The 25,056-nt window shown below is 35.1% G+C and overlaps 1 protein-coding gene, 1 long non-coding RNA gene and 1 pseudogene across 5 annotated transcripts in view; 1 reads left to right on the top strand and 2 right to left on the bottom strand.

The window, feature by feature from the left end:
• Positions 1-4,490: 4,490 nt before the first annotated feature.
• Positions 4,491-11,599, top strand: LOC131146576 (large ribosomal subunit protein uL14-like; annotated as a pseudogene).
• Positions 7,088-25,056, bottom strand: part of LOC131146575 (probable protein phosphatase 2C 55) — a 30,222-nt gene continuing 12,253 nt past the window's right edge. The window contains exons 5-7 of the mRNA XM_058096245.1: positions 8,072-8,402; positions 7,810-7,959; positions 7,088-7,736 (exon numbers count right to left, since the gene is read on the bottom strand). Of these exons, the coding sequence (XP_057952228.1) occupies positions 7,446-7,736; positions 7,810-7,959; positions 8,072-8,402 (772 nt within the window). The 3' untranslated portion in view covers positions 7,088-7,445. The remainder of the gene's footprint in view (positions 7,737-7,809; positions 7,960-8,071; positions 8,403-25,056) is intronic.
• Positions 15,752-21,884, bottom strand: LOC131146577 (uncharacterized). Of its 4 annotated transcripts, none has more exons than XR_009134406.1 (6): positions 21,731-21,884; positions 21,478-21,619; positions 19,452-19,520; positions 18,453-18,574; positions 18,141-18,213; positions 15,752-16,190 (listed from the first exon to the last, which is right to left on the bottom strand). It is a non-coding gene; the product is annotated as an uncharacterized LOC131146577 (long non-coding RNA). The 4 variants fall into 4 exon arrangements; XR_009134405.1 differs by lacking the exon at positions 15,752-16,190 and adding an exon at positions 17,640-17,999; XR_009134403.1 differs by lacking the exon at positions 18,141-18,213.

The following is a 25,056-nucleotide window of genomic DNA, read 5'->3' as shown; positions in this document are numbered from 1 at the left end:
AAATAACCATAACACTATTAATTTGTACTGTAAATACTGTAATATCTGTAGCATCTTGATGTTAAAACTGTGTAATCTGTATGTACTTTCTTTCTATATAATCTGTCTGTAGTCTTTCTTTCTGTATAATCTAAGTGTTATGGCATTTAGGAAAACATAACTTTCTATATATACTGAATATACTGTTCTGAATAAATATTTGTATACTGATATATATCTATCTGTGTAATCATCTAAATAAAAATGTATATGTGTACATATTCTGTCTGTATAAAATCTGCAATTATCTATCTATAGCTGTATAATTTGAAATACTGAAAAATTGCATATCAATATCATGTACTCAGGCCACACATACTTTGAAAATTCACATTCTGTATAATATCTGGTATACATGCATATATATATATATATATATATATATATATATATATATATATATATATAATTTCTGATAACATAAATAAATCTCCTAGCATAGCATATTTCTCTTACCTTATCTCTGAAAAGTCCCTACTATACTCTAGCCCGATACCCGCAAGGTTCTTCACTCAACACCCTGAAAATCAAATCCCCCAAAACAAAACATCAATATTTCTTCGTGTGTTGTATTTCTTATAAATGAGGAAAAAAAATACCGAATAAAATGTCTTACGCTGAGATTGGGACGAAATTCAAACCAACTTCTCCAACGATCAGCTCCGGCAGACTTATTGAGAACTTTCCCAGGAGCGTCGTAGTAGCATCAGATCTTCGATCTGGCGAGAAACGGGCCTGAAATCGAAGAGAGAATGAGAGAGGGACGTAGAGAGAGAGAAAGAGAGAGGAGAGGATTTTCTACGCTGAAATTTCATCAAAAGTCTAGGTTTTCACTATTTATAGAGCCGGATTTGTCAACGAGACACGTCGCCTCATTAACGAGTCCTTTAATAATTTCGTAAACAAACTTCCCCCCCCCCCTCGTCGACGAATTTCAGACTATCCAAAAACTCTTCTCGGTATCTTCTCGTCGACGAGGCGTGGCTTCGTCGACGAGGTCCCCTTATGCGCTCGTCGACGAATTCCCTGTGTTCGTCGACGAGGCCCTATGCAAGAATTCCGGGTTATTATCTCCAAAGTGCAATGTCGTCGAAAAACGCTAAGCGTTCGTCGACGAAGCCTGCTGCCACCTTCTATTTCTGTTTCCATTTCCCTTCTTCTTTATTATTTAAAAACCATTATTTTTCGAGTCATTACAACAAGGATGAAGTCCATTGCGTATGTAGCATAATACTTTGTCACCGTGAAACAAGGGTCAACGCAGAGACCGTACCCCAATCTCCTCAACCCACACACAACTAACAAATGGGAACAAGGATAGTGTAGATTTTGGCACTTTCTACATGTACATTGTCGTTCCTTTATGTTAGCGGTTTGAACGTTTTGACCCTTATTTGGGTGGCGCAGTGCAGTTTGAATACTAAATAATCCCCTTTCAATATTAAAGTTTATAACCTTATGCCCAACATACGTCATTTCCCTCATTTGCATTTGCAACAACAAATGTAGGGTGCACACATTCCCCGACTCCATCACTTGTTGAGACACCTCTCGTTGGGCACTAAAGTACTATGCAATGCAATAAAACATCATCTGTATAATCGCAGTTATCGATAAACTGCGAGGTTCTTTAAGGATGACATTAAAGAATTCAACCAGATCAGGGGTCATGTTTATGTATCTTCAATCACCATCATAACATTGTGTCCACATATGAAGGGGAATTTCTTCAAAAAAATAATTCATAGGTGGCCCACCTTCACTTAGGATCCTTTCCACCAGACTATTGAATTTCCTAACTTGGTGTTCCCTTCCAACTATTTCAACCATTCGCTTTAACATTATGTTCTGCACCCTTTTATTGAAGTTACTAATGATGGGCTATAAGCAAAACTTATAGTGTGCACGAGACGGTTGTTAGTCAACATTACGACGAACAACACCAATAATACTGGGGTGTCTGTCTAATATAAGATACAAATCATCACGACCAATCACTTCGTCTCAAATGCATTAAAGAAACCAAAACCATGTTGGCAGACTCTCCTCCTCAACTATTGTGAACGCTATAGGAAATATTTGCTAGTTAGAATTAGGGGTCATTGAAATTAGTAATTTCCATTTGTACTTCCCATATAAGTGCATTCCATCTACACAAAGAACTGGAAGAAAATGACGAAATTGCTCAATTGAGGCTAAATGACCAAAAAATACATGTCAACACTGTAGAGTTGTTAGCATTGGGAATATCTCTCCATACCCAGGTCATCTTTGTCCCAAGTTTTGACTCACACATATCTTGTATCCACTTTGGTAGCATTTGATATGAAAGATCGTAATCTCCAAAAATTCTTGCAACTTGCAGTTGCTTCCCAAGCCATACCTTTTTGTATGATACATGATATTGATACTTCAACCTCATGTGTGCTTGCAAAGCTACAATTGAAGCACCAACATCACTTTTAAGGATTTATGTTATTTCGTCGAAAACTAAAGACAACTTCAATTGTAGATGGTTTTGCGAAAGAGTCTCATTCATGCATTTATAGGGACCTCTTTATTGTGTAATTTCAAAGAGCCCATGCTTCCAACGTTGACAAGAACGTAACCTCCAAGTGTAGTTCTTGTATTCATTGCACCTAACAACCCATGCTATTGGGTTCAATTGCACTACCTTGAAGTTATGTATTTGCACATGGTGCACGCGCATAAAGTGTATCAATTTTTCCTTTGTATATTGAAAATCATACCCTTACAAAATTCTGAAACACCATCCTATCAAATGCTCTTAAAGGAAGTCTCATTTTGGTTTCTAATATCACCATTGTTGACGTCGATCATATACGCTAATGGGGACACATCGCGTACCTATCTCTTCCTCGCAACTATATTCTTAGAAGGCATGACAACTTCTTCATGATCAACCTCATAATCGTTCGGTCCACCCACCTCATTTACCCTGCTTTCTGCCTCCCCAGTTCTCCAACAGTTGCTTAAGTGGGCCTTAACCCCCATGTTTTATGTGCCTTGGATTGCATTCTATGTGTCTTCATTAATCCTACTTTTAAGTCTTGACCCAATTCAAATCCATCAGATCATTCTGAATGATCCTTATTGGCCTTGGTGAAATACTTGGTCTTTCAAACTATTAGCATATCAGGAAATTTAGCTTTTGCATTTTGACTTTGTAATGTCACTTGCCTAAAGCCATGAACTATTGGCTATAATATTAGTTGTTGGCACCACAGAGTCATCACACAACCAACTAGGAATCATGGGAAAGCTTCAAATCCATAGGAGTCCACTCATCTATAGGATTGGCATTCGTAGAATTTTCTCAACTTCATTCGGTTATCTCTATTATTTTTTTGGGACATTTCATATATGATTTAAGCTTACAAAAACGGAAATGCAGTTATAAATAATTCAAGACTAATGTATATTCACCTAAAACTGCAATATTTAATTTCACATTTCTTAAATGTTAGTACCAATCATTTATATAATCTTTAACCACATTTATGCATGCACATGATTTATGTACATGTTTAGGTTAAATAGTTCATAATGCATAAAACAGATATTTTCCGTACTTTATAACTATTGAATATCTACAATGGAATAAATAATTTGTCAATATATATATATATATATATATATATGTATGTATGTATGTGTGTATATATATATATATAGTCCTAATAATAAGCATTTTAATTAAGTTAACCTAGTCTTTGGGAGCGTGGATTTCGAGTTTAGAATTTGAATTTTTGTGGATTTGGATGAAATATAATATAAATTTGTATTGCATTTTATCCAAATTCACACAAAGCCATATCTGAGGCTTGAAATTCAAGCTTCTAACTGTAAGGTTAGAAACAAATTTATAAGGCTCATGTTTTTGGAGTTATTTTCTAATTATTTTTCGGATTTAGGTGTTTAAGGAAACATGGATTGGCTTTAAAGAGTGAATGATAGAATATTAATACTTTATGAGTGTAAAAATTTGATACAAGGGCTTCTCCCTCCAAAAAAATTTCATTATTATTATAATATTATTCTATAATTTTTCCCATAAATTAAAGATTAAACAATATAAAATAAAAGAAATAAATGGTGGAATTTATTGTTAACTTATCGAACTAAAATAATAGTGAGTGAGCACTTTATATTCGGAGAATCTTTTTCTAAAAAATGAAACAGAATATGTGATTAGTCCAAATTTAATTGAAAATTTTTAAAAATTTAATTTACAATGAACATAAGATCCCCAAATAGAACTAAATGAAATTAACCAAGAAACCTCTTTCCAAACCCTCCCCATCATAATTTACCAAACTCTTCAAATTCACTAATTAATTTTGACCTTTAACCTTTTGACTTTTACCACCATCACTCTGCTTTAAATCCATTTCTCCGTAAAAAGTTGATCTTTTTGCCTGCAGGCCACAATGTCGAAGCGAGCTCGTGGAGGGTCGGCTGGAAACAAGTTCAGAATGTCGCTGGGTCTGCCAGTCGCAGACCGACTGTGAACTGTGCGGACAACACTGGCGCTAAGAATCTCCACATTATTTCGGTGAAGGGAATCAAGGGCCGGTTGAATCGGTTGCCTTCGGCGTGTGTTGGGGACATGTTGATGGCTACTGTGAAGAAAGGGAAGCCTGATCTCCGTAAGAAGATCATGCCCGCAGTCATTGTTCGCGAGCGCAAGCCATGGCGCCGAAAGGATGGCGTGTACATGTACTTTGAAGATAAGGCGGGTGTTATCGTGAATCCTAAAGATGAAATGAAAGGTTCTGCAATAACTGGTCCAATTGGTAAGGAGTGTGCTGATTTATGGCCAAGGATTGCTAGCGCCGCCAATGCAATTGTCTAAGGGTAGTAGGTACGGTATGCACATATAAATTATAGGTCACCATTCATGAGAATTTCAGGGTAACATGTTCAGACATTTGGATATGGCAGGCTTCAGCTCCTGTCTGCGTGTGTTGGTCTTGATTTTATTTTCTTTGATCATGGCTGCGAACCATTTGAAATATTTCAAAATTGTTGTACCACTTTGTATGGCTTTTCTTTTTCTCTGATGGAGTTTTTTTGAGTTTGCAAAAAAAAGAGACTGAATCTTTTTGCAGAACTACAAAGACCCTCCTACTGCCAAGGTTTGGGTAGGCTTGAACCCAAATTTTCAGCTTAATAACTATGATCAAAAAGCATCATTGCCTCTCCATTATTTTCGGTTTGGGTAAGATGACTTGGTTTTCATTCATCCAAAAGCCCCAAGCACTATCCAGGAAAGGAAAAAAAACCTTGGAATACCTAAGCACACTTGCAACCAACATTCAAAGAACCCCTTGGTTTCTCCTAGGGGACCTTAACATAATCAGGGAATGGTCAGAGAGCAATTACCCAATAATAGATATTCCCTGGGATATAGATATCAAAAACTTCATGCATTCTGCTATGCTGGAGGGTGTTCCTTTTACTGACCCCACTTGACATGGTCCAACAAGAGAACTTATGGTTTCATAGCTAGGAAACTTGATAGAGTTCTGACCTATTCAGAATCCGCTCTTTCCTCCCCAAAAGACTGAATGTTGAATTCCTTCCCCTTGGCTTTTCAGAACATTGGTTGCCTTGAGCCAACCCCCAAAAGCCACATTCAAATTCCTAAACTGGGCCCAACATGAAAATTTCCTGAAAGTGAGTGCAAACTCTTGGAATGTCATCATTAATGGATTCCTCATGTGCTCTCTGTACGAGGAACTCAAATTACTGGAGAAAAATCTCAAGCGTTTTGATCGCCGTTATTTTTCCAGTTTGAATTTAGGAATCCCTATTGCTCTAGAAGAATTGAACAAATCTCAGCTTGATATATCATCACTAAATCCAAACATCCTAACTGTGAAACTGTGAATTAAAAAACAGAGGAACTATGGACCTTGCTGTAGGCTAGAAAAAAATGTTGAAACAAAAAGCAAGGATAAATTGGCTACAGCTGGATGACCAAAATAACAAGTTCTTCTCTTTGGAAGTCAAAGATATGCTAGCCAAATCACAAATCAACTCCCTGCAAAACTCTGGACAGAAAATATACTCACCTGAAGAAATCACATTGAAGGGATCAGTGAGGCTTCAAGCTGTTGTACAAGGCCAAGCTGTGATACACGGCATACGCCAAGCAGTTACCACTTTGAGGTGTTTGCCATCTGTTTACGGCCATAGGATAGTGATATTGGTGTTTCAATTGTCGAAGCAAGTTTTGAAGGTGGTGGAGAAAGAAGTCCCATAAACCAAAAAAGGATTTGGGAGATAGAAAAATAAAGATGAGCGAGATGGACTTCAATCACTGTACTTTCTGGATCAGTATTCCTATAAGATATAAAATGTAGGGACAAATTCAAATTTTTATGGATACTGACCTATATCATTGATTTTTACTTGAGATTTATCACGGCCAGCTCAAATCAAAAGTCAGAAAAGTTGTTATTTCAGCATGTTTTCAATGAAAGACATGGAAGCCATATGGTCAAGAAAACAAAAGGTGAAAAGGTCATTATCAAAAGAGGGTGGATGATTAAATACTCATTGTCATATCAGGTAATTCTTTTGAATGAAGATTCTAAATTATGCCTCATATTTACCATCTAGTTGTTGAAAGAAAGCTTCAAAAAAACAAAAAACAAAAAAGCTTAATCTACATTTTGACCATTGTACTTTACTTGTATGCATGTTCTCTAGTGCTTAATCTGTGTTTTCCCCTTTTGCCCTTGACCTCTTTGGCATACTACTTGCATGATTAAAAAAATGTGAATTGCCCACTGAGATCAGGCCCTCAAAGATAGGATTACTTTCTCATTTTCCAATCATTCCTAATACTTGCAATTAACTAGGAATGACTGGAAAGAAGTGAAGTAGATAATTCAGGTTGATATTATAACATGATAGAAACGAGATAGTTGTAGAACTGCTGATCAAAATATAGGATTTTTTGTTATTCTCATTCAATATTGATTTCACTATGTCATACGTCCTCATTACATGCATTTTTGCTGTGATAACTTTGCCATATAACAACGAGAGAAAATGTATTTGCACAGCTTAGAATTGAAACTTTGCATACTAGAACAAACACATACTTCTATCCCTACTATCAACTCTTAAGACAAGAATTTATTGAACCATGTCAATCTAACTCACTTAAAACATAGGACACGAAAGCTGTTATATCATCAATTTTGCCTCATTTATGGTTGTGTCCTGCATGCTTGGAAGCTCTTGCGAAGGGCATATCTGCATTTTTGTCTGTTGAATTGTAAAATGCGACGGCCACCAAAGTCCATGCCAATTGTAAAACACATACTTCTATCCCTACTATCGACTCTAAGACAAGAATTTATTGAACCACGTCAATCTAACTCACTAAAAACATAGGACACGACAGCTGTTATATCATCAATTTTGCCTCCTTTATGGTTGTGTCCTGCATGCTTGGAAGCTCTTGCAAAGGGTGTATCTGCATTTTTGTCTGTCGAATTGTAAAATGCAACGGCCACCAAAGTCCATGCCAGTTGCTGAGGCCCTTCCTTTTCTCCAGAGTGCTTTATGATATATTCCATCTCCGTTTGGAGCATGTTGTCAAGCAATCCATCTGTTGCAGTAACAATGACATCTCCTGGTTCTACTGCTACTACCAGCTCCTGCATGCATTTTAGAAATTAATAATCAATCTTGAATTACTTCAACTAAAGCATAGTTTATAGTATGATAAACCTCAGCATCACTTGGACGATCACATCCTTTTCCATTTCCGAGCTGGTATGGGCGGTTGAAACCACGTTGCATTGCTCGTGATTTGAATATCATTTCACCCTTTCTGAAGACCATAAATCCACTATCTCCCACGTTTGCAGCATGTATACACTGAAGCATATGTGTTTATTTTGATTAGTTAATTAACTTTCCTGTAAAAATATTTTTAGAAACTATTAAGTAATTAAGAAATGAATTTGCATTTCTATGTCAGTGTGCTTACTTTGCCTTTAAGGGCAATTATGCAACCAGTGGATGATCCTTCAGCCTTGGTACTTGCGTAAGCTTGATTTAGAACTCTTTTTGGATCGATGTTGCCTGTCGGCTCATTAAAAATTACTGCAATAGCAGAGTTCTTCATGAGCTGTCTAGCATACTCGCCCGCATCTATACCTCTCTTGGCCCAACCCCCAACACCATCTGCCACACCAATGGTCTGCTCCTCAGCACAAATGAAGTGAGCATCTTCTCCATAAGGTTTTGAGGGGTTGTCTTTAGGTATGTAAAATGATCCTGAAATCATCTTGTAGTTTTCTTTCCTAGCATTACAAACTCTGCAAGCATGCATAATCAAACAGAAAAAATAATCAGTGCCCAAACTTTTCTTGCAGCAGCTAGGCTTCCAAATTAAAATGGTAAAACATATAAACATTCACACTTTTGGCTAATAAGCTATAAAAGAAACATGCATAATGTTTGAAGATTATAAAATCAGGAAAAAATATAGATTTTCATTTGTTGATTTGCTGTAATTGCAATATTTAATAAGGAGAGAGAATGACAGAGATTGACTTTCTTAATTTTTTAATGAACAAAGCAGATTTACACTCCTACCATATTCTCAGTTTTGCACTAATTCCTCACATCTTCACAATGAATCTTCTAATGAACAAAACAGAGGTTAGATTATGCAAAACCAAAGGTACTGGTAGATCAATCATGAAGATATTTTTTAGCTCTTTAAATTTGGGAAGTGTTTGGCATATGCACACTAACTTTTCCACTCATAAATGGAAATTAGCTTTTTTATATATATAAATTTCTACATTTGACTCTCATGTGTCCAATTTATAAATCACCTACTAAATATTAATAAGCAAATTCTAATGTTAGGACAAACATGGCAGATGTGAAAGGTAACTTTTCCAGTCATGGTCGCATATTTTAGTTTTGTAAGTCATTATGAACATCCTCTTTGTGGTTGAAAATTTAAATCATACGTATTTCCATTCTAGTAATTCAATTTTAGCACAAACTAGGTAAATCTATAGCCTATGAATCAGTTTATGCATTTAAAATTTGTGAGTGAGATTCTTGCTATGGCCGGGCGTGCCCCAACCTTGCCATCTTACGACACAGCTAAAATCTTGATTGAAGAGTTGAGATTTAAGAACATAAATAATTCTTGCACAGGTGATCTAATGAACAATGGGAGGTTATGCTAAAGTCTAATCAGAAGGGATGGAAGGTAATGGATGCTCTGGGTGAAAACTTCACTGCTTCCATGACCACCTGATTCATTAGAGCATGGAGTGAAGCCTTCAGCTGGTCCTAGAGATGAGGATGAGAATGCAGACTCCATGGTGGAGAAAACTTATGCAGTAAAGAGTGATGAGGTGAAAAAAATTATACTTGTGTTGGTTTGGGATTAATGGAAATTGACCGGTCCTGCCATAGGACATAGTCCACGTCCTTTTCTTTTCTTAACTTGTCAACGAAGGGTCTTCTTTGGAATCTTAGAAGTGCAGGTGATAAGAGATCTCCTTGCATGCTGAAAGAACTAAGAAGTTAATGCATGTCATGACCTGAATATGGAGGTTCTCCTAGAAACTAGGATTAGCAGTATAAGAGCTGAAAAGGCTGTGAAGAAACTTGGCTTCAAAAGAGCATGGCAAGAAATTCAAGGCATTGCAGGGGGTATCTGGGTGCTATGTAGATGCCAGAATGTTGATATTTATATCCAATATCATTCCATTTGTGTTTATTTTTTTTCCATTTTATTATTTTTTTAAAAAAAGTAGGCATTGATTTTTTTATTTCCATTTAGAATGTGTATTCCTTACAGGCATCTAACTGGTGCAGTTATTTTTAAGTGAGAGATTGTGTTTCAAATTAATGGTGTTAAACTCTTGGCCTGGCCCTGATGGAATATATCCCTAGTCTGTTTTATCATAAATGTTGGGATATTGCTGGCCTGAAATGTTTGAATACTGGTAAAGAAAAGGCTAATTTGAACAAATCGGAGTCACAGCTTTGCAGCTTTGGCAGTGGAGTAATAATATATATTTTCGAAGAGGAATTACAGATTTGTTGAAGAAAAGAGTTTTCTCAGACCACTATGGTAACTGAAGGAAAGGGCAGACTAGATACTCCTTAGCTAATAGCTTTGAAGTTTTGAAGCACCCATCCGAGGGTTGGATTAAACTTAAATAGGAAGTTTGATCAGACGGGCTGATGAGGAATGACAGTGATTATAATTATACGCACAAAGTAGTTTGTTCAGCAGTTCAGGCTGCATTTTGGGTATTGGGGGCAAAATGGGTTAACGGGTCGTGCCGTAATCAGGTCGATGTTAAACGGGTAACAACCATGTAAACCCACACCCGTCTGTTTTAATAAACGGGTTACTCATTTAAAAATATAATTTATTTATTTAAAATTGTTGGAAACATTACATAATTTTTTTTAAGGCACTCTGTCAAGTCAAATCAAGTTAACAATTAACAAATAAATAACAATCCATCCCCTCCCCAGTAACCCAGTAGGCCAGAAATTCAAGTACGGGCTGTGGGCTGTATCCTGTATGTACAGAGGGTTCGTGGCAGTGAGCTTGGAGGGAGAGGGGAAATGCAGCAAGCCGACGGTGCAGGTGAGCGTGTGGCATGTGAACTGCACGGAGGTAATCTATTTTTTTTTTCTTTATTTAAACATTATTCCAGAGTCTTTATGAACCGATACGCATATTTGCTGTCATGTCCTGCCTTCTATTTCCCCAGCCTTCTTCATTTTGGCTTCTCCTTTGCTTCTTAAAGTCTGCAAATTGGGTTTGGATTTGTTTCTTAGCATTTTTCATCAAGTTGGTGTAATCTTGGTCTTACCCATCAGCCATTAAATCATTGATACATAGGCTCTGTTCTGGGATTTATATTGTTCTTTGCAAGCACTTTAAACCCCTCTGCATTAATCTCAATATCCTTCTGCACTACAATTTATTCATTCATATTTTCTGCATTATTATTAATTTTTTAATTGGTGAAATTCAACTTCTCACAGCATTATTTTGCAAACCAGTTCGTATTGCATCATCATCATTTTCGCTTGCTGCTATGCAGGGAACTGTGCCTATTGCATCATTCCTATTCTGAACTTAGAAATGTACATCATCACCATTTTCATCTTCGCTGTCATCGTCTGTACCGTCCAAGGTCAAGCTCAAGCTCAAGCTCCTGATAGAAAGAGTGAAGTTTGTGCTTTTTACCTTTCAGCTTGAGCCCGTTGAGCTCGATTTTAGGTGCCACTAAAATTTTTTGTATGATGCAACTTTGTAATGAGAGTTGATGGGAGTGGACGAAATTGAGTTACCATTGAAATGGGCCAGGCTATTCATACCTACGCCAGAATATTTCGAAAGAGACATTTTTTTAGTTCCCTTCCTCAATGGAATCTGTTTTTAAATGACTATGTGATTCATTTATTAATCATATTTTTAAATCCTAGCCATTCTTCCAAAAAATTTTGGCTTGGTAAGAAATAGAAATTTAAAAGGTATTGAATTTTGATTACTCAAGTTCAACCAAAACATATATGAGAGAAATGAATGTTTAGGTGAAAATTTTGAAAAGGATTGATAGGTTTGCAAGCCTATTTATACTCTGAAAATTTTTCAAGTACTAAAATTTTTTGAGTAAATGGGAAAAATAATATTCTGTAAAGAAAAAGAAAAAATAAAAAAAAGAATTTTTGGAGACAAAAGAAGACAACCATTTGAACTTTATCCCTAAGTTGTTTAGTAAATTAGGGATGATAGAAAAGGTTGTCCCTAAACCTAAAATTGTAACATACAAAAACAAACGACTTCTTAATTGAAAGGGCAAATTTTAATTGTGCAGGTTTTATTTCCCCCTTTTCCCTCAAGCACTCTAACAAGTTTCATGCTAAAATTTTAAATTGAGTATTCATTCCTTCCTCATCCTTTTAAAATTAAATTCTATATTTTATATTTGTTCAATCCTTTTGTTTGAGTGAAAAATGAAAACTAATGACTTCACCATATAGCCAAATAAAGTTAGTGAAGTAATTCTTGTGATTACCTCTCCGGCAATTTTCTCTCATTGATTTTAATGAATATAGGAAACTTGTATTTATTTATTTTTTATTCTCACAGTATTTTTTTAACTATGATTGTCCACACTTAATTGATTTTGTCACAAAGAGAAAAAGAGGAAATTTAGTCCAAATGCACTTACCAGTTGCTAATAAAACTTATATTGTGATTGATATAGAAGAAAATTAGAAAACTTAAGGACATATTTCACTAAAGTCATTTGACTGAAAATAAAAATAATAATTTTTACCTGTTCACACAAGTTTTGAAGTCAAATTCAAAGCGTGAACGATCTTTCCTAATTCAATGCTTGGTATTCAAAGCATTGAATGCTAAAAAATATCTATTGTAGACATCTAATAATCCTAAAAAATCTTAAACCCTAAACCCTATGCCCAAAATATTTGATCATTTTATCCTTTAGGCTACGTTTGAAATTTTAAAAATACTAAAGAAAGAAAAGAAAATTTCAAAAAGAATCCACTTTTCTTGTTTGGTTACAAAGTAAAAACGAGAAGAAAAGAAATTTAAAATCAATGAATTAAAAATTGATTTTATACATCATTAGCATTTGATCTTTCTTTCTTTCTGTCTTTTTCTTCTTTCCTTTTTTGGAAGAAAATAACAGAATGTATTAACGTAAGAGAAAAAACAACCGAGTCAATACATCAAGAAACATGAAAAGAAAAACTATAAACTAACTAATAGGAAGAGAACAAAGCAATCATGAAACACTAAAAGATCGAGCTCTGATATTCTGTAAAATACTTGTGGCTATAGAATCTTGATTTGGAGAAAAATGCTCGAAGATTCCTAAGCCCTCAAAAATGATATATAATCGCTGCCTAAGCCAGCTTAAGTATTTTGGACTAATAGGAATTATATTGTATCAAGATTTGTGAAAATATTTCTATTGCATTACAATTCAATAGGAGTTTACAAGAGAGAATATATATACAAGAAGATAATAACAGAAATCTTAACAACTTAATAACTAAACTATAACTATAACTAAATTAGCCTGTTGTTGCTAACTATTTTGCTGCTGCTGTTACTAACAAACTGCTGTAGGCTCCGGCTACTGCACTGTGTTGTTGCTGCTGCTTATTGTTACTGCTCTGTTGCTGCTATCAACAATTCATAATACGTCCCCTCAAGTTGGACTGTGTATGTTTATTATGCCCAACTTGGCAAGTAAATGATGGAAGACATCCGAACCCAGTGCTTTGGTAAAGAAGTATGCCAGTTGATGACGCGAAGGCACATAAAGTAGATGAAGAAAACCAGACTGAACATGATCCCGAACCAAATGACAATCTATTTCAATATGTTTGGTGCGTTTGTGAAAAATTGGATTGGACGCAATATGCATAGCAGCTTGGTTATCACAATATAGAGCAATAGATTGCGGATGAACCAAACCAGCTGACAAGTAGTAGACGCCATAGCCCTATACTCAGCTTCAGTAGAGGATCTAGATATTGTAGTTTGCCTTTTAGAACGCCAGGAAATTAGAGATGAACCGAGAAAGACACAAAAACTAGTAAGAGATCGTCAAATTGTAGAACAGCTGGCCCAATCTGAATCAGTGAAAGCACTTAGATGAAAACTTGAGTTACTTGAAAAGAATAAGCCTTGGCCAAGACTAGATTTAAGATAACGTAAGACACATTTAGCAGCTTGTAAATGAGGAGTGCATGGATTTCCCATACTCTGACTAAGAAAGTGAAAACAGTAGGTCAGATCAGGACGAGTGATAGTAAGATAAAGCAAGCGACCAACCAACCTTCTATAAGATAACGGATCAACAAATAACTCACCATCTTCATTGTTAAGTTTGAGATTTTGCACCATTGGAAAAACAACAGGCTCACATCCTAAAAGACCTAAATCTTGCAAAATGTCTAAGGCATATTTCCGCTGGTAAAGAGAAATACCCTTTGAAGAACGAGCTACCTCCAAACCCAAGAAATAGCGTAAGGAACCAAGATCCTTAATCTTAAACTTCTCATCAAGAAATGATTTAATGGCAGTGATGCAAGACATATTGGAGCTAGCAACTATAATATCATCAACAATTATGAAAAGAGCTGTAAAATCAACACCAGTAACAAGGGTAAACAGGCAGAAATCAACCTTCGATTGAGTGAAACCATAAGATAAAAAGGGCTGATGACAACTTGGAAAATCATTTACGTGAAGCTTGTTTTAAACCATACAAGCTTTTATTTAATCTACAAACCATATTCGCCCACTGAACTGCAAAACCAGGAGGAAGCTGCATATATACTTCGTCGGACAATTCACCATGAAGAAAGGCATTATTTACATCAACCTAATGAAGAAAAAGATTTTGAGAGGCAGCAACTGCAAGTAAACACCGAACACTAACAAGCTTAGCAACTGAGGAAAAAGTTTCAATGTAATCTAGACCTTCACGTTTAGTGTACCCTTTAGCTACTAAACGGGCTTTTTAACGTTCAATGGAACCATTTGAACGATATTTAATTCAATATACCCATTTACAGCCAATGGGATGATGTGTGGGAGGCAAGGCAATGATAGTCCATGTATTATTTTCTTCAAGAGCCTAAATCTCAGCAGCCATAGCATCTCTTCAATAAGAAAACTTAATAGCTTCATGATAGAACTATGGTTCCTTAGTGGAAGAAACATTAAGAACAAAAGAGTAATAGGAAGGAGATAGGGAAGTATATGAAAGAACTGAACTAAGATCATAGGGCTTACCCGAAGAAGGCCGAGAGCAATGAAGTACAGATTTGTTGGGGTGTAAAACACTGGCCAGATTACAGTGATAATCACGTAGGTATAATGGAGGATGACGAATACGAGCAAAGCGATGAGGAGGATCATAAATTGTAACATGAGAATGATTAGAAACAAAATTATGAGGAGAATCCAAAGTATTTGAATGAGAGACCATGGTGTTTGATGGAAAAGAAAAAGAAATATCATCAGAAAGATGTGGAAGAACTAAAGAAGAAAGAAAATTAGAAGTAGATGTGAGAAAATTTGGAGGAAGAGAAGAAAAAGGAAATTGTGTTTCATGAAAAATAACATCACGTGAAATAAAAATTTCATGAGTGAAGATCAAATAATCGATAACCTTTGATAGCAAAAGGATAACCAAGAAACACACACTTTCGAGCTCGAGAATCAAACTTGTGACGAGAGGAAGATAAAGTTGAAGCAAAACATAAACAACCAAATACCCTTAAATGATTATAAGAAGGAAATTTAGAAAAGAGAACTTCAAAAGGGGATTAGTTAGACAAAATAGGAGTAGGCATTCAATTTATAAGATATGCTGCAGTGAGAATACAATATGCCCAAAAAGATAAAGGAAGGTGAGCTTGAAATCAAAGAGCACGAGCAACATTAAGCAAATGTTGATGCTTTCGTTCAACAACTGAATTTTGCTGAGGTGTAGCAACACAAGTGCGTTGATGGATGATACCTTTTGAAGCAAGAAAATCAGACATAAGAAATTCCTACCCATTATCAGTGCGAAGAATTTTGACTGATGTATTAAACTGATTTTCAACAAGAATAAAAAAATTATAAAGATGCATACGTGTCTCACTTTTATTTTGCATTAGAAATATCCATGTATATCGAGAGAAATCATCTACAATGGAAAGAAAATAACAAAATCCTTGTAAGGAAGCCACAAGAAAGGGTCCCAAATATCAGCATGAACAAGCTGAAAATTAAAAGTAGTCATCGGAGTGCTTGAAGGAAATGGCAAGCAATGTTGCTTAGCCATGGGACAAATATTACAAGGACAATTATTGGCAGACTTAAAAGAAGAAAAAGAAAGCAAATCACAAAGTAATAATAGTGTGGAATCAAATGGATGACCAAGCCTTTTATGCCAAACCTCAAAAGAAGAATAGGCAGCAATGAGAGACTTTGGAGCTGAAATAGAAGGCGACATCACATGATAGAGACCGTTAACTAGTTTCCCCAAGCCAATCCTCCTCCAACGCTGCAGATCCTGCATAAAACAAAAAGAAGAAAGAAAAATGAAAGAACAAGAAAGATCTAAAATCAATTTACTAGTAGAGATAAGATTGAATGTAAAAGAAGGAACACACAAAACATTCTTTAAAACTACAGAATCAAAAAGCACAATGTTACCAATATGACTAACAAGTGCTTGAATACCATTAGGAAGCAAAACAAAACTCAAAACAATGGATGTAATGGCAGAAAAGAAAGTAACCGAGTTAACCATTTGGTCTGTAGCCCCAGTATCAATGATCCATGAAGTGGAAGGAGAGTACCTTAAGCGAAGCAAAAGCTTGTGACTAGGATGAAAAAGAAGAATAAGAATGATGAGAGAGAATACATGTCATGTGTGTTGGAATTAAAGAAGTTTTAGTGACTGCTAAGGTTGACGAAACTGGTGGCTGAATGAGGGCTATCAATTGCAGATATTGCTCTTGAGTAAAAGGCAACGATGGAGAATCACCTGTAGTTTCAGTAGAAATACTGTTGGATGAACATGGTGTTGTAAATTTGGACTTAGTAAATTTGTATCTTGGAGGAAAGTCATGTAGCCAATAACATTTTTCCACAGTATGACCTGTTATACCACAATGCGAACAGACAGGACAAGAGAAACAATCACGAAGATCCAACCAAATTGCATAAGCTATGGTTCCATATATGACACTAGCTATAATTTCTTTAAATATTGAATTGAGAAGCCATGCGATACCAATGCTATTACATCAACCCCTTGGATAGCGAAGAGAATCAAAAGTTGGTGGTTGAGGAAGAGATCCATCAATGAAAGCTATTTTATTCTTTGCATTCAAAGAAGTGAGCATCGATCGACTCCATGCATGATAATTGTCTCCAATTAAAACATGAGAAACAAGCACAGCACTTGGATGATCTGAATTGTTGAGACAATACGAATTCATAAAATCATCAATGGTTGGTGATGAAGAAGGAGAGGATGAAATTGGAGCATCGGCCATTTGAGAGGCTTCAGAAAAATGCTCTAAAATTGCTCTGATACCATATCAAGATTTGTGAAAATATTTCTATTGCATTACAATTCAATAAAAGTTTACAAGAGAGAATATACATACAAGAAGACAATAACAGAAATATTAACAACTTAATAACTAAACTATAACTATAACAAAATTAGCCTGCTGTTCCTAACTGTTTTGCTGCTGTTGTTACTAACAAACTATTGCAGGCTCAAGCTACTACACTCTGTTGTTGCTGCTGCTTTGCTACTCATATCAACAATTCATAATATATAACGAGCACATCCATTGAAGATTAGTTTCCAAGTATAGAAAAGGTTTTTTAAATATTGTATATAGAGAGATCCTTCCCTTTCATCAAACAAAATCCTTGATCCAAGTGAACCTTTAATATCTAATAACTAGAAAAGGAATATAAAAAAAAATTGGAACATACAGATCTGAAAAATGAAGAACAAATTTATACATCATACAACAGTATAGCTGAAAAAGTATAGAACAAATATCATAAGCTATAATTACAATAAATTTAGAGTGGTTTTTTTTGGGAGAACACAATAAATTGAGTTCACCATCTCTAATCGTATGAGAAATTACAATCAAGGTGAGATGGGATAATTACAAACAACATTGTTCTCAATGAAAGCCGCAGCAAACGATCGCTAGGAAAGAGAGCCATTCAAAGGGTATTAAGAGGGGCAACAAAATATAACTACTTCACTTAACAATGAACCAATTAAGAGCGACCCTCTAAATAGAATCTATTTAGTGCAAATAAATATTCCCTTAATCTCGAACTCCTGCATGGGAAAAACAAACAAATGATAAGTCAACTGAACCCATAAGGGGCATGTGGCTATAGTTGATTCCATTTCTAAAAGTCGATGTCCTTTATGCTTCATAATGTTTTGCAACTACATTCAAATAAATAAAACTCTTACATTTTGTTCTTTTTATGTTTTTTTGTAGTCGGAATCTCGAAGTTTAATACATCATCCATCAGCATAAGCTTAACTGATCACACATAAACACAAAATTACAAATATGATGTAAAATTGCAATTATCAATGCCACGATACAAATTTATTCCCTCTAATAACTAAAACGACAAAAGAAATTAATAAATGAAATAAATAATTAAGATCGTGACAGGATATAAAATTGGACTAAATAAAACATCAGTCCAACTGTACCCCAACAAATAATAAAAAGAAAAAGAAAAGAAAAAAGCAAAAGAGTAGATAGGGTCTTACGATGAATTGGGGCTGAAATGTGTTCTCAGTTTCTTAGCTGGTAGAGTAGAATATTCACCCACATTCACCTTTGGTTCTTCAAACGGTCTCTTGGTAGGCATCCTCTTGGTCGCCAATATTTCCTGCAACTTCAAATTCAAATTGGATCAAGAGCCACGAAAAAGTAATCCAATTTAAACAATAAAGTTAAATGTAAAAGGGTAAAGCATGATGATTCCTCCTCCACTATGCACATCAATTGTTTTAGCTGCTCGTGTTTGTTTTCTTGATTATTTTTATAAGGTGATATGGCCACTCAGTTTGATGATTTTTTCCAAATGACTTAGTTTTGTTTTATGCATGATTGTTTGAGCGGGATATATTTACATTCATATATGAAGATCATCATGGAGCCAAAAGGTGAGAGGCTAATCCTACAAGGACAAGCCTAAGGATTTAAATAACCTAACAACAGATCTCATGGTCATATAGATATAATTTAATTAAGGAAATTCAATAACTAGACTAAGATCTTCCTCCTAGAAAATTGCAATTTTTTTAAATTTAAATTAATATCTTTGTTTAAAGAAAAACGAAGAAAGTTGCAGAAAAAATTCAGTTACATTTGATCCATAATAAGAGTCTACAAACTGCACAGCAAACCTCATGATCATGTATGTCTACTTTAAACAATTTCAAAAAAATTTCAACTTTTTTTCATAATATTCAAATAATTTAACAGAATTTTAAACTTTTTCATAATACAAAATGAATGTAGAGAAGACATACAACCACATTTGCTAGGATTTCTTATTTTATGTTCCAAACATACAAAGTAGACCCGTTTCTATGTAGTCATTGTTTTTCAAAGACATGGTTGCTTTTGCTCACACTCTGGAATTTGTGAGGAGGTCTCTCAAGGAGGCGATGTTGAAAATGGTATAGAAAAAAGTGTGCTTTGTGAAGTTTTTTAATTTAGTGGTTTAATTTAGTTGGAGTAGCATATTCATCCATATTCACCTTCGGTTCTTTAGGTAGCGCCTTGGTAGGCAACGTCTTGGTACGCATCCTCTTGGCCAGCAATGTTTTCTGCATGTCAAGTTCAAATGGATCAAAGTCACAAAAAATCAATCCAATTTAGACAATAAATTTAAATATAAAAGAGCAAAACATGATAATTCCTCCTCCACTATGTACCTCAAGTTGTTTTAGTCTTTTGTGCTTGTTTTCTTGGTTAGATTTATAAAAGGTGACGAGGTCACTCCAGTTGATGACTATTCCCAGATGAATTTGTTTAATTTTATGCATGATTGTTTGGAAATGTGTGCTATAGTTATACTCAAAGATTTAGATCATCAATGGAACCAATAGGTAAGAGGCTAACCCTACATACAAAATAATAAAGTACAAAAATAACTTGAAATAATTACTAATTTGTAAACAAAAGCCTAAGGATATAAATAACTTCACGGCAAAATCTCATGATCATAAGGGTATACTTTAACGAATTTCACAAAATTAAGGAAATCCTATCACTGGACTAGGATTTTCTTCCTGGAAAATTGCAAAATTTTTCATTTGAAATTAATACTTTTGTTCAAAGAAAAAAGGAAAATGCTGCAGAACAAATTCAGTTATGTTTGATCCATAATATGCGTCTACGAACTCCACAACTGTTTACATGGTCATCTACGTATACTTTTAAACAGTTCAACAAAATTTTCAACTTTCTTCAATAATACAAAATGAACATAGAGAAGGCCTACAACCACATTTTCTTGGTTCTTATTTTATATACTAAGGGATCATTTACAACAACTTATAGAAATGTATTATCTAGAAAAAGTACACATCCAAAAGTAGTCTAAAATTACTTATTATAAGTACATTGTCAAATAAGTAAAAAGATTAATTTTTGAAAAAAATACTTAATTTCCTTTTTAAAAAAAAGAAGTTTAGAAAGGCACTTTTTGAAATAAACACTTATTTAAGTATAAAACAAACACTACTTATTGACACAAGTACTTATAAAAAGTACTTTCCTCAAAAAATAATTATTTTTTAAAAAATTTCAAACAGGGCTAAATGTGACAAGTATGATAAGAGTGGATCCATCAGATCATTTTCTGTGTCTTCTTCTTGGTTTTCTATCTTCATCAATGAAACGCTAAATGGTTTTTCCCCTGCTTTTTTTGGGTTTCATTCAAGGGATTAATGGTGCAAGGCCAGTATTATGGACAGATTTGAAAGAAGACTTGTTGGATGGAAGAAGCAGGCTTTCAACTAGGCATTGCAGGGCAGCTCCTTTGGGGCTCGGGAAGTAGCAAAGAGACTGTCTGGGCAACTCTGAGTCTCGGATGCAAAGGACATTCCATCTGGGTATTTTTAGGCGTTGGTTTCATCCTCTATCAAAAGGTTGGGTTGGGAGCTCGGCGATTGAAAACATTTCATAACTTATAGGCTTTGCGGGCAAGTGGATGTGGGGTTTGCATCAGAGAAGGGTTTTTTGGAAATATGTGATTGTGGTGATGGTTGGGAGATGTTCACAAATGAAGTCAGGGTGGGAAAGAGGAGTCTGCAAAATAACCATGCCTGAATACTGCCTGCCTTGACAGATTTCAAAACACGATTATTAATTCACGTGGCCAATTGATGTACTCCACAGTAGGCGTTCTCTAAATTTATCTCACTGATCGCTAAGTTTTATCTACATCCCTTGTTTATGTTCCCTAATTAGTAGTAGAATCAAGGTAGATTGGGGTTTCATGGCAGTGAAATAAATTCATTTAACATGTTTTAGTTCTATATTCTTCCTTTGCACCAGCTCTTAACAATTCTGGACAAAATCCCTCTCCAGTTGAAAATCCAACGACTCTTTAAGCTGCTTCATTTTCGACGAACCCGATCAAACCCAAACCACCAAAACCTTGAAATTGAATCTCTCGTCATTTACACCACCAATTGAATATACCACACACCATTCTTACATAATCAAAGCACGTAACAAGAAAAGAACCAAACTCTACACAAAGATAATCTTCCATACCTACGCTTCCCTGCTAATTTTGGTTCGGCCTGTTTCCCACACTAACGGTTGCGATGCTGCTCCTAACTCGGAAGAAACTGAGAGGGGAAATCAGTTTCAGAGCCAAAGCTGACGTGCAGAGGATAAAGATAGGGAGAAATTTCTGCACGAAAATAACAAAGCAAAAGTTAATCAATGATCGAATGTACCACACACCATACCTAAAATGAAACTAGAAAAGAATCAAAATGCACAAGAAGATAATCTTCCATACCGAGGGTTCCCTGCTAATCTTGGTTCAGCCTCTTTCCCTCACGAACAATCGAGCAATGCCGCTTCTAACTCAGAAGAAACTGAGAGGGGAACGCAGTTTCGCTAGGGCCGATGAGCAGAGGAGAAATGAGAGAGTAGATGAGTTGCGCGAGTTCAAAATTATAGTGGCCTTCAAACAATTTATACGAATAGGATTTCGCCAGCTGTCCCAGGTGAATTATTATTTTGCCAGCTGGTCCAAGTACTGAATTTAAACTGGGCTGTATCCCGCCCAAAATATCAAGTAGTATGGATTTGTATGAAAGGTTATTGAAGGTAGAGAAGGAAGGGGAAGGAAGATGAGTGCAAAGAGAGGAGAGAGAGAGAGCGGCGGAGGACAGAGAGGCGAGACATGCAAAGTTAATAAGTGATTATTTTCTAAAATTTTACCTTTTAAATCTTCATCTATAGTATGATATTTTATATTCTGTATTTATTTTCTCAATTAAAACATTCTTTAAATTTTATTGAGAAATTCGAAGCACTCATACACAAGTGTATTTTTTTTATACCAAAAAAAAATTAGGAATTGAGAGCATTGAAGTACAGTTTAAAAGATTCAATAAGTTACTGTGTGATTATCTAAAAATAAAATAATGACAATAAGTACCCACATTGGAATATTCAACTTTGATTATACGCATTAAATTATAAGATGCCTATTATTATGTTTCGACGTCTAATTAATATATAAATAATAACAAAATAATATATTATTTACATATATTACTAATATTATTAGTTTTTCTAATGTTTATTACAATTATCAATACAATATTAGTTTTCTAATGCAAAAGAATCTGTTACCCCCTCTAGACTCTACACTAAAGACAACATTGGTATCAGGGGCGATACGCTCAATTATTGAAAGTAACTTCTAGGAGCGGAAAATCAATGGCGTATATGGTGGACCAATTCTTTTCTCCGGCGAGACGTGGGATCGACCCACCGAAGTTTCAACGAAACCAAAACTACCCTTCACGAAAAATCGACTGATGGATCTCATTAATTCAATCATGTGATCTTGATCTTATGGGAGATTATCCATAATAGAGGACTTCTCTTACTAGAAAAATGGGACAAGGATGAAGAATATTCCAAAGTCTAGAATGGAGTTGACAATGATGGAGAAGAGGTTGGTTATAACTTAACTCAAACGAAAAATGGGGGTTTCTATATTGTGCTTTGAGCGATGATGAGTACAATCGTATTTATGGATGTGAAAACTGCAAAGGGAAATCCGGGACAGCTCGAAAGTCAATATGAAGGTACATCTCAGTTAAGCCAGTCTAAGATATTATATGTTAGTAAAAGAATATAAAATGTTCAAGATGGATGAAGGTGAGGACCCTCACATCCATGTTACTCGTTTCAGTCACATGATAAATGGATTGAAAGCACATGGTAAAGATATATTCAATGGAAGATTAAGGTGCAAAAAAGTTCTTCGATTCTCTACTCGAATCATGGCTACTAAATCAAACAGCCCTTGAAGAAAGCTAAAGATTCGACCAAGGTTTCTCTGATGAGTTAGTTGGGGCAACTCATGACCTATGAAGTTAGAAGAAAAAGAACGCAAAACATTAGCGAAGAAAACAAAAGAAGGAAATAGGGTTGCCTGAAATCATCTAATTATACTCAGGAAAAGAAATGATGAGATGATGAAGAAAGTGAGGATGAGGTAGCATTACTCACAAGGAGTTCAAGGGAATACTTGATGAAGAGTTGAAAGAGGAGAACCAAGCAAAGGTGATAGCATGAAGTGCTACAATTGCAAGAAGGTTGGCACAAGATAACAAATTGTACCTTGTAACGTGAAACAAGAATAAAAGGGACATTATTGACAAGGTACTACAATACCATGAAGTTATTACTAAGGACGAAAATTGATGGATTTCCACCAACATGAAGTAGAGGAAGCAGGCACATTTTTGCTTCAGGGGGCTAACGAGCAAGAAGAGTGAGTCCGATGATGATGACTATAAGTTAGAAATTGGCATGCCACTAATATTTGGATGAGTTAGTTATTAGTTAAAAGAAAAGAGCAGCCGGAGTCTTCAGGGAAAACACTTTGCAAAAATTTAAATAAAAAGGGACACTTTCCTTTTGTTCCTTACTTTAAAGAGAAAATGTTTTCCTTAAAAAGAAAAATAAGGAGCTTTAAACTAATTTTCAAAAAGGATCATGAACATTTAAAAGTAGGGATTGAATATTAAAAAAAGTCAATTGAATAATAGTATAGGAGGAAAATATACTCTTGAAAAAGGAAAAAATTGAGGGACATAGATAAAAATTATTTACGGAATTTCACGAATGAAAAAAAAAAATTTATAATCTTTTAAGAGCACAAAGAATTAGATCTACAAAGAAGGTTTGGGCTATATTTTCTTCATATAAATACATTGGTTTTATAACTTTGTGCCAAAAGAAGTACTTTATCAACTAAAAATAGGGACTTGAACTAAAAGCCTTACTTTGGCAAACCAAAACTTTCTTTATATTGTGAGAGGAAAAGGGTCATATTAGTTACCTTCCCCTTAGGGGTGCTAAGGTTTAAAAAAAAAAAAAAAATTGAAATGTGAATAGGGTGTGAAGAAGACTAACCCCTGTAGGACCAAGGAAGAATGGGTACCAAAACCACATACTTAATTTTGTTTTGGAAGGTATTGCTTAAAGGACCACAATCTAAGGAAACAAATTGTTTTTAAATAGTGGTGTTAAAGTAATGGAAATATTTTCCTACTCGGAAGAAATGGTGTGCGTATAAACACTATTAGCTAAAAACAAAAATTATTATAAAAGACATCTGCGCATCGACCAAATCTTTAAAACCAGTCACATACAAAAAAATACTTAAAACTCATTACTATAATTGAGAATAACAACAATATTATATTCCAAAAATACGAATCTTATTTACTATAATCCGAAAATATTACATCATTATTTTCATCTTCATTACAAGGGAAAATCAGTTATATCAAATAAATAGAGTTTTAGTCTAGATTAAAATCTATTGGAAAAAACCATTATCAGGCAAACATTTTGTTTTCAACTTCTTTAATAACAAGTGTCTGGGCGTATGACAGGAATGCGACCAATGAACCTTTTCCACCGCATTGTAACATTAGTTTCTGTTACCTAGGTTGAGATGTTGATCATTATCCGCTTCTGGGGGTATTCCTCTTCTGGGGGTTAATCCATTTTCTAGAGATTGTAGTCCACGTTGATGTCAGTGTTATTTCGACCCACGGCCATGGACAATGCCCACGACCATGCATGTGGTGC

The sequence above is a fragment of the Malania oleifera genome, chromosome 13 (genome assembly GCF_029873635.1).
Source record: "Malania oleifera isolate guangnan ecotype guangnan chromosome 13, ASM2987363v1, whole genome shotgun sequence".
Lineage (NCBI taxonomy): Eukaryota > Viridiplantae > Streptophyta > Magnoliopsida > Santalales > Ximeniaceae > Malania > Malania oleifera.
Note: the sequence above shows the minus strand (reverse complement) of the source record. Positions and strands in the feature narration are given on the sequence as shown.